This window comes from Sinocyclocheilus anshuiensis, unplaced genomic scaffold, assembly GCF_001515605.1.
Source record: "Sinocyclocheilus anshuiensis isolate Anshui unplaced genomic scaffold, SAMN03320099.WGS_v1.1 scaffold943, whole genome shotgun sequence".
NCBI lineage: Eukaryota > Metazoa > Chordata > Actinopteri > Cypriniformes > Cyprinidae > Sinocyclocheilus > Sinocyclocheilus anshuiensis.
Window position 1 is genome coordinate 640,709 of NW_015542391.1, and position 9,817 is coordinate 650,525.

The 9,817-nt window shown below is 36.6% G+C and overlaps 2 protein-coding genes across 2 annotated transcripts in view; both read left to right on the top strand.

Annotated features, from left to right (window-relative positions):
- The window catches only part of LOC107692790 (transcription initiation factor TFIID subunit 9-like), a 5,100-nt gene extending 3,982 nt beyond the window's left edge, over positions 1 to 1,118 (top strand). Inside the window, exons 5-7 of the mRNA XM_016491983.1 lie at positions 210 to 291; positions 482 to 592; positions 800 to 1,118. Coding sequence (XP_016347469.1) covers positions 210 to 291; positions 482 to 592; positions 800 to 963 — 357 coding nt within the window. The 3' untranslated portion in view covers positions 964 to 1,118. The remainder of the gene's footprint in view (positions 1 to 209; positions 292 to 481; positions 593 to 799) is intronic.
- Positions 1,119 to 1,944: 826 nt separating this feature from the next.
- LOC107692789 (E3 ubiquitin-protein ligase Siah2) overlaps positions 1,945 to 9,817 on the top strand; it is a 33,311-nt gene continuing 25,438 nt past the window's right edge. The window contains exon 1 of the mRNA XM_016491982.1: positions 1,945 to 2,871. Coding sequence (XP_016347468.1) covers positions 2,446 to 2,871 — 426 coding nt within the window. The 5' untranslated portion in view covers positions 1,945 to 2,445. The remainder of the gene's footprint in view (positions 2,872 to 9,817) is intronic.

Here is a 9,817-nt window from a genome sequence, read left to right on the forward strand (position 1 = left end):
TAATACGTTTTTTTTTTTTTTTTTTATTGTTTTAGTTTCGCTTAACTATATTAAGCCTGATAGAAACTTTTGAAATTCAGTATTCTCATCTCCATATCCAGGTTTGTCTAGATTGTGAGAATGCGGGTTCTTCAAAGGATACAAACAGATGTAAATTAAAATGTATGGCAGAATGTACAGTCTGATATGGATTTGATTTGAATGTTTAGGTGTCTTCGTTTGCGGGCAGGATAACAGTGCCACGGTTAAGTGTGGGGGCAGTGTCCAGTAGGCCAAGCACTCCAACTCTTGGTCAGTTATAAGTGTACTCAAAGATTTCAAGCATTTCAAGAGTTTGCATGCACACAATTTCCAATATACATTCACTAATCTCCATTATTACAAGAGGAGCATTTAGTTTTTACTTTTTTTTTTTTTTCTCTCCCTGGTGAACAAGTGCAAAATCTAAAGGTTTAAAGGACCATCATTGTATTTACTGCAGGTACGCCATCAGTGCAGACAGTGGGAACTAAAGTGGGGACGCCTGTGTCACTGACCGGCCAGCGCTTTACAGTTCAGATTCCTTCCTCACAGGCTGCCTCTGTCAAATCAGGTAAGTTTCTACCTTGGAATAAGTAGTTCTTCTTGTGTGGTCTTCTTTTGTATTGAGGACCATATGGAACATTTTGTGCCAAATCAGTGAGCAGATGAAAAGTTAAGCTATTGATTGAGCTTAGAGAAATAAAAACATGCCAGATTTAAGATCATGTGCTGAATCATAGCAGTAACCTCATTAAATTAATGATTTAATTTTTCACAGCTACTCCTACCACTCCCACAGTTCAAAATGTCCTCATCAACCCATCTCTCATTGGCTCCAAGAACATCCTCATTACTACCAATATGGTGTCACAGAATTCATCTAGTGACTCAACCTCTCTTAAGAGGAAGCATGAAGATGAGGATGACTATGATGCTTTATGACCTGCTGTGGTTTCTTACTAGTATGGAAGTGATTCTGTAAATAAGCAATCGATAACTATGAATTTGCCTTTCAGTAGTTTTGTCTTGTTTAGATTCTTACACAATAACAGCCAATTACCATTTATTGTTCATTTTTGGAAGTACACAAAATAAAATCAATTCATAAATTGTGTGTTTGGTTGTTGTTTCACAAGCTCATGTATCTCATGTATTTACATAGAACAAATTTAGTTGTTTAAAAAAAATCTTTTTTTTTTTTTTTTGTAGGTAGAAGGAAAGCCTTTCAAGGACAGTTATTCAGATATTTCATAAATGCCTTCATTATTTGAAAATATTATTAGGTGTAAATGAAATGTAATTATATATAGTGAATTTTAAAATAAATCCATGAAATGCCAGCAGAGGGAGCCGGTTAGATAGGGAGAGATCGGTGTGCTTTTACTCCAGGAATAAATATTGATACTACTTAAATATTAATACTACTATAATGCCGTTATGAAAACTATATTAAATATTGAGTATTTAGACACTCTTCTTGCATGTCCATGCTTCTGGTCATCTGATATGGTATAGTAAATGATCAGTCCTGATGATGTATGGAGAATATATAGATGTATGATTTAGACACAGCAAGTGAGATTTACACAGTTTCTGAAATAACAATTGTTAAATGGTTAAGTGTACATTATAGCAAGTTAACAAAGGTGTATATGTAGCTCAAATGGTAGAGCATGGTGGAAGCAATGCACTTTATTCAGAGAACAAATAACATCAGATGTACATATATTAGGAATTACAGTATTCCAGAAATGTGTATTTCAAAATGTAAATGTATCAAATTTAAGAATGTATGAAAAGAGTGCGAAAACAGCTAATTGTAATGTAGTTTATCCATTTTGTTTGTGTATACATTTCTTCTGTGCATACCAAGCATGAAGTGAAAAAATTATTCACTGAACCAGAATAGAGGGGGTTTATTAGAGGTATGAAATATAACCATGATAATATAATGTTATTTTGTTCCCTTTATGTCTTGTTCCACTTAATAGCCCTGTAAAAACTTTATTTAGACCTAATCCACATAACTAATTTTGTTTAGTAAAAAAATGGTTTGAGGCTTATAAATGCAACAGTCTCCTCTGATTGCATAGAACGGTGAAACATCCTTGGTCGTGTTGAAGGGCCACAGTGCAGCTGTTTGCTGTTTACTTCACTAAAGCCACTCACGTAATTACTACATATTCCAGCGACTCTTACGTAAACGTCAAGAGCGGCTCTGTGATTGGCTGAGGAGAGTGTCAATCAAAACCCCTTCATCCAATAGACTCGTTACTCGCTCTCAAACTATGGCGGCCATGTTGTATCCGCGGGGGACTGGAGGCTGTTCGGAACCGTGTCTGTCTTCAGTCAGGAGTATACGGTGGGGCTCTCGGGTTTGAACTCGTCTGGGTTTTACACCGTTAGAGATCTACACTCCTCGCCATGAGCCGTCCGTCCTCTGCGGGTGGTGCGGCCGGAGGACTAGGAGCTGGTAAAGCAGGAGGAAGTAAGCATGGAGGCTCTGGAGGAACAACAGCCTCTGCTGCCGCCGCCGCAGCAGCAGCAGCAGTAGCCGCCGCGGGGGTATCCGGCTCTGTCGCGGGCTCTGGTACGGTCCCCGCGGCCGCTGTAGCCCTTCCAGTCGCTGCCCTACCGGGACAGTCAGCCGAACTGACAGCGCTGTTTGAGTGCCCAGTGTGTTTCGACTACGTGCTGCCCCCGATCTTGCAGTGCCAGGCTGGGCATCTGGTGTGTAACCAGTGTCGGCAAAAGCTCAGCTGCTGTCCAACTTGTCGCGGCCCTCTCACGCCGAGCATAAGGAACTTGGCAATGGAAAAAGTTGCATCTAATCTGCCGTTTCCGTGTAAGGTAAGAAAAACCCGGAGCACGGGTGAAATGCATTCGCTGCCGTCATAACCAATCCAAAGTTGCCTGCAGTATTGTTTAATTCAGTACTGTATGATGGCAGTCATGAGTTTAGACGCAGCTCAGATGCCACAGGTGTATTTTGCATCAAGTCAAGATGCAGCACTTCTGCTTCTTTCATATTTTTAAGTCACCTTCGTTTATATTTCCAGTGACACATCCAGCTGAAGTGTGTAAACATTTTCCTCTTTCACACCGTAATATTTAGTAATTCGCTGGAAAATCTAAGCTATTTTTTAAATGTCCCGATCATCGCCAGCGTATCAACATTGTCTCAACCAATGGCGTGGTTTTGGGGGCGGGGTTATCAGTTTGTCAAACCAATGGCAGGTAGGGAGTGCTTTGGAAACCTGTTTGAGAACAATTGTTGTTTTTGTAATTCCAATTGAAGAAATGGTTCAGCTTTAATTAAAATTTTGTTCTTTTTAAAATTTCAGCTTTAAAATAGGGGCATAGTTTCACAGACACCCCATAAAAAAAACATCCCCATATAGCCTAAGGCTGATGATACACGGGGCAACATTTTGAGCAATGGTGCCGTCAACAGACAACCAGGGGCTTGTTCCATAAAACAAGTTTACCAAATAAGTCTGACTTATTGTCAGTTGATTTGGTTCAAAATAAGTCAGACTAACTGAAATAAGCCTGCCTTGTTTGGTAAACTTGTTTTATGAAACAGCCCCCAGGTGAGACACAGGGCCCACAACCAATCTAAAGTATCCAGATAGAAATTTGTTACACATTCTTAATGGTAAAGTGCCCAAGCAACACTGCTCAAAATAAAAGTTGCCCGGCAAAATTGCTCAAAAAGTTGCCCCGTGTATCATCAGCCTAATACTTTTTTTTTTTTGATACACTTATGGATATAAGTATGTGCATTGTCTTTAACTGCAGTACACAAGCTGCAGTTATAAAATGCACAGTGAATATGTACAGTGCCTGTCATTGTTAAGACTGTAAGTCTATCCTTCACAGCCTCGTTTTCATCTGCGTTAAATTCAATATGCAGTCTAACCTGGCTAAGGTCTATATCAATTCAATCCAGTGCTCTTGGTTTTGCGTCTTATAAAGTATCCTGTTACTATTTCAGTGTGAGAAATCGCTACAAACAATTCAGTGCGTGAGTGAACTGTCCGAATGAATCAAACGAAATCACAGACATTTTCAGACATTTGTGCAAATCTGTTTGATCAGTTAGGAGTCCCACCAGGATATCTTTGCAATTTAAATGACGATTTTTGTTAGTTTCCAGAATTTTGTAGAAAATTTGCAATGTAATTTTATAATGAGTATATCACATTTACCATATTATTAATGCCATTAAAGGGTTAGTTCATCCAAAAATGAAAATTAGCCTGTGTTTTACTCACCCTCGAGGCATCCTAGGTGTATATTTAAAAAATATATTTCTTTTACTTTTTGGCCAGTTTGAGCATTTAATTTTTAAATTTTTTTTACTGTGACTGACTTGAAACACCTTGATTGCAATTTGCATCATATGCATTAAAGTTGTATTCTCTGTTATAACTGGCCTGTGAAAGTTGATCACTACTCTTGTTCCCTGGGGTAGGGCTGTGCAATTAATCGCATGTCATTTGTGTATTAAATGCTGCTCCATCTGAAAGCAGGTGATGGAGATTTACTACCAATCACGGAACCGGCTTTACTGACGAGATGCGCATGACAATCGCATGAGATTAATTGCACAGCCCTACCCTGGGGTAATGTTTCCTCCTTTACAGTGGCTGTAATATGGACGTGGCAACTGGTACGTGATGTAGTGCAGTCTCTAGAGTGATAACAGCCATCAGTAAAGGAGAGTAGCTCTCAATGTTTGTAGTGAAAGTAAAGCTGGATCCGCTGTTGTTTCAGCAAAGGGCTTTGTCAGCTAGTTATTCGATGCTCTGTACTAACAGCATTAAAGTATATGGGACCTCAGTTTTTTTGTGGAGGGATGTTGTGAAAATCATTCTGGGACTGTGCCATGTGCTGCACTCAACAGGTGACAGCAACTTTGCTCTTTAAAGGCATCATATCATTGTACTTTTATTTAAATTATACCAATTACAATCAGTTTTTTGCGACACAATTTTGACACATTTATGACAGTTTATTTTATTACAATTTTCTTTCTAAACCCTTAGAATTAAACAAATAAATGGGCCATATTTTGTAGAATTAACAAAAGAGTTAGACTCACTTTGTTAATGCTAGATTCTTATTGCAGCTTGGGTTCAATAAATTGTGGTTTTGTACTAGGAGGGCTCTGAGATTTGAAAGTTACAGTATTACAAATATTTCTCATTAATTTGCTCATTTAAGATGCTTTCAGAGTTATGACTATATGACTTTTTTCTGTGGAACACAAAAGGAGATATTTTGAAGAATTTTTGTGAAATATTGGTGACCGTCAACTTTCATTGTGTGGACAAAAAAGAAAAAAAGAGAGACGCATCTCTCAAAATATCATCTTTTGTTTTTTTTTGTTTTTTTTAACAGAAAAAGTCATACAGGTTTGGATTGACATGAGGGTGAATAAATGACAGAATTTCAAAGAAATTTCTAAATAATGGGATAAAAATATTTAATTTTGATTTTGAATTAGTGCTGTCGGTCGATTAAAAAAATAACGAATTAATTTCAAATTTTTTCTGAAATTAATCATGATTAATTGCGATTAATCCCACCTATCATTAAAGATTTAAAATATACTTTTATTGCAATAATTTCAAATTCAATCTTGAAATTAATGTAGAAACAACATAAATACAGTATATTTTTAATATTTGTTTAATGGCATCTTTTTTTATGACTGAAGGCCAGCATCACTGATACCAATACTACTGATGTCTCTAGGAATTTTTTTCCTCCTATCGTTTAACCATCGACTATATGTGATGTTGACTATGCTAACATTACAGTATAGGCTAATTGAGAGCTAACCTATCAATTTTAATCTTTATTAGAATTTTAAAAACAACTTCTAATTTAAGTGAACTTAAAACAATCTTCACATAAACCCATTATAATAAATGTCATACCTGTGCCCTTCAGCAAGTAGGAAATATGCAAAAATTGAATAAAGTTATCAAACACTAAATTCTAAATTAAATATATGAATCCATAAAGCTATGATAAGTTATTGATTTCCTCTTTTTTTTTTATTTTTTTTTTTTTTATTATCAGACTTCACAGCAGCGGGGTTATTAGGTTATTTGGCTGCTATTTCTTTAAGAGCTGCCACTGCTGAACGTGACATGAATCTGACACGTATGCTCATAGTTTAATTCGTGCTTTAATATGAAGTGATACAGTATACAGCGCACTCCGCCGTTTTTGTGCGTGCAATTGAAGAGCACACGCTACGAGCACAGTGTAACGGCTAACAGGACAAGAAGATTCGTTTTTACTGGCATATGGCCTGACATCATCTCATCTGACCACAGTTCACTGTTGTTCTATTGATGCTCGCTCGTCACCTGTACCTTTTCCGCACTCATCAGACTAGCGCCTGGTGCTGAGTCAAAGGTGGCATGTGCATCTGAAAAGTCTCCCATACACAGATGTGGTCATAAAGGCATTCTGCATCTAAATAAACACAATACTTGTCAAGAAAAAAGAGGCAGAAGCAGCAGTTGTGAGTGGGGTGGCCAGCCCTAGCCCCGCCCCTGCGTTAACTGCATTAAATATTTTTTACGCCGTTAAACTGGAAAAATGAATCACCTGCGTTAACGTGTTAATTTTGACAGCACTACTTTGAATATGTAGTATTTACTGATTTTATTATTGTTTTTACTGGTTTTGTCTTTGCACAATTTATTGGTGCATGTTTATGTTATTCTAAATGAAAATAAAAGTGTTGGACTTAATAATATTTGATGAAAATATAATCTAAAATGACTGTTTTTGCACATCCTTTCTTGTTTTATTTTAAATCCATAAAGCAAAAGGAACTTAAACACAGATGTCATCATGCTTTCATCAGCAAAGCACATGGATTTCTTTTATGTGATCACCGGTTACGTAACGTGGTGTGTCTTTGACCGTTGTCCTTAAGATACTGTATGTCTGATTATCAAAGACTTAGTGACATTAATGGGTGTTAGCGAATAGCTTGGCACTTTGTGCAAAAGCACAATGTCATGGCTTTGGTAGCCTTCTCTAAAAAGGTCATGTGGTGTAACCATCCAGTTAAAAGTAATAACCAACCTTCTTACACCTTGAGTACATGTAAGTGTACACATCTTAATTAGTATTTTAAGGTATTTTTTATTATTAATTTATTCAGTTATTAATTCATAAATATGATAAAGTTGTTGTGGATTTGCACTAGAGGCTGACATTTTTTCGGGAATCCCGCGGGATGGGAAACAAAATCACTATTAATTGCGTGATTGGGACCGGACAGGAAAAAATGTCAGCGGGAGTGGGCGGGACCGGGAATCGTAATAACACCATGATACCCAACTTTATACACAAATATACCTTTTATATAAATAAACTGTATATTTTAATTTTGAACTCCATTCTAGTCTCCTCCTGTTTGCTTTGGTGTGGCTGTTTAAGTGAATGACGTACGCAGTCCGTGACGGACAGATCGTTAACGGCTGGTCTATGTGGTAATATAGTACATCGGGCAAGACATCCAAACGCTCGCCTGTCATTCATCGACCTCAAATATGGCTTTTCATCTGAAAGATATATGTAGTAGCAACTTTACATGGCTGCTCAATCTAATGTTAGCCTAGAGGAATGTGCACTGTTCAAGTGTCAGTGCGGAGTGTGGAAGCTGAACAGTAACACGCTCACTGCAGGACAGATGGAGGCGCCGATGCGCTCACTTGCTCTTAAAATACTCCATAATTTTTGATAATACAGATAAGAGTAATACATCTTTTGAATCTGTAAAGACTCTACGTTTATTTGTGTGCACTCAGAATAACAACGAAACGTTGCGCATCTGTAAAATAATTCAAACAAACAGGATGCGCTTTCTGCCGTCTTGGTCTCTGAACTTGAGTGAGAAACTTTGAAACTCCATTTATGAAAAATATATAGAGAGTGAAATGTCTACTTTCAAATGAACCAATTCAAATAGAAAACGTGTGTGTGTTTGCATGGATGATTTACATTAAATTTAATGTGTGTGCAATGCACACTGTTCATTGTTTAAGCTGGCTTTCAGTTCAATAAAATAACAAAAAACTACATTTTGGATTTTTATTCAACTAAAGTGGGCATGCTGTGATCTGTACTGTATTTTTACTGTAACTGACAGATTCCAGCCAAAAAAACACAACACGGGAGTGGGAGGCAATGGGAATCATTCTTCTGGGATTGGGACGGGATGGGATTTTCCCCAGTTTTTTCGTGGGATTGGGATGGGATGGGATTTTTTTTTTTTGTGGGAGTGGGACGGGAGACTTTTGAAAATCCATTCCCGTGTCACCCTCTAATTTGTGTCTCCTCAGATGTCTTAGTAGCACACCTCATGTAAGGATGTCCGTTTGGAGCACGGCCCAGAGAGTCTGGCAGGAAGGGAGCAGTTCCTCAGAGCTGTCACTGAGCTGCTTTTCTCACACGCCAGGCTCTGGCAGCGGGCGGCTGTGTCCGGCTGGCATACGTAACCAGATTAGACATGGATACACTTAGTCCCCTCAGGCTTGGGCATTTATTTTGCTGTGTGAGTCTATTTTCAGCCTGTTCTGCGGGTTTGTTAAGACACAAGCTGCTGTCACTATGAATAGAGGCGGGGCAACAGTGAATTAGAGGGTTGTTATGATCCCCATCATACCCTGTTTAAAGAGGAGAGCACCCCAGTGTGGCGAACACTGGTGACACCTGGCTACTGCGCATGCATCACATTGATTGCAGCACTGAGTGTAATGCTCCTCCAAGCATCTGTGTACACAACACAAAGCTTTGCTGCCTTTGAAAACCATTGTGTTTGTGATTTTTGCTAGTTTATATTCTTGTAGATTAATTCTTGCATACTTCAAGAAATCTTTATTGTTACCATGATTTACCACAGTTATTGAAAATCTGTCAGGCAGGATGACGTTAATCATTTTGATATTTTGGGCATCATCCGATAAGTTTCCACTTGGCTGAACAAAAGTGTTAGTTCCAAATTCTACGGACAGCCTTGTCAATCTGTTATAAAGTCTTTGTTTTCAATTTAATTAAAATTCAATAATTTGTTAATATGTATTTATTTATGTATAAATTAAAAATAAATATTAACCAATATTTGGGTATTATTTATATAAAATATAAAATATTTACAAAAATTGAACTTAGGAAAATATTAATATATATTATTAAATGTTTATTGAAAAAGTCAATATATAATGATCTCTGACATTGTTTTTATATTAAAAAATAAATATTAACAAATCATGAATATTAGCAAATACTTTGTGTGAAATCTTTACAAACATTTAAATAGAATAAATATTAAAATATATTGTAAAAAAGTTATTTAAAAAGTCAGTCTATGTATTGTTTTATATATAAACAATATATAAAATGGATAGAGATAGAGAGAGGGGGGGTGGAGAGATTGAAAGATATTTATTAACGTTCTCCATGTATTTTAATTAGTGCTGTCAAACAATTAATTGCGATTTAATCGCATCCAAAATAAAAGTTTTTGTTTACATAATATATGTATGTATACATATAATGATTAATCGTTTGACAGCACTAATTTTAATTTATATAAAAAATTTAATAGAAATTGAATAAATATTGAAATATTGTGAATTGTTTATTGTTAAACATAGTTATTTTAGGCTTCAGAAATGTTGTGAATCTTATTTACTACCGTTTGATTTTATTTTTAATTTTATTTTGGCTAAGTTTTCTTTTTTTTTTTTTTTTTTTTTTG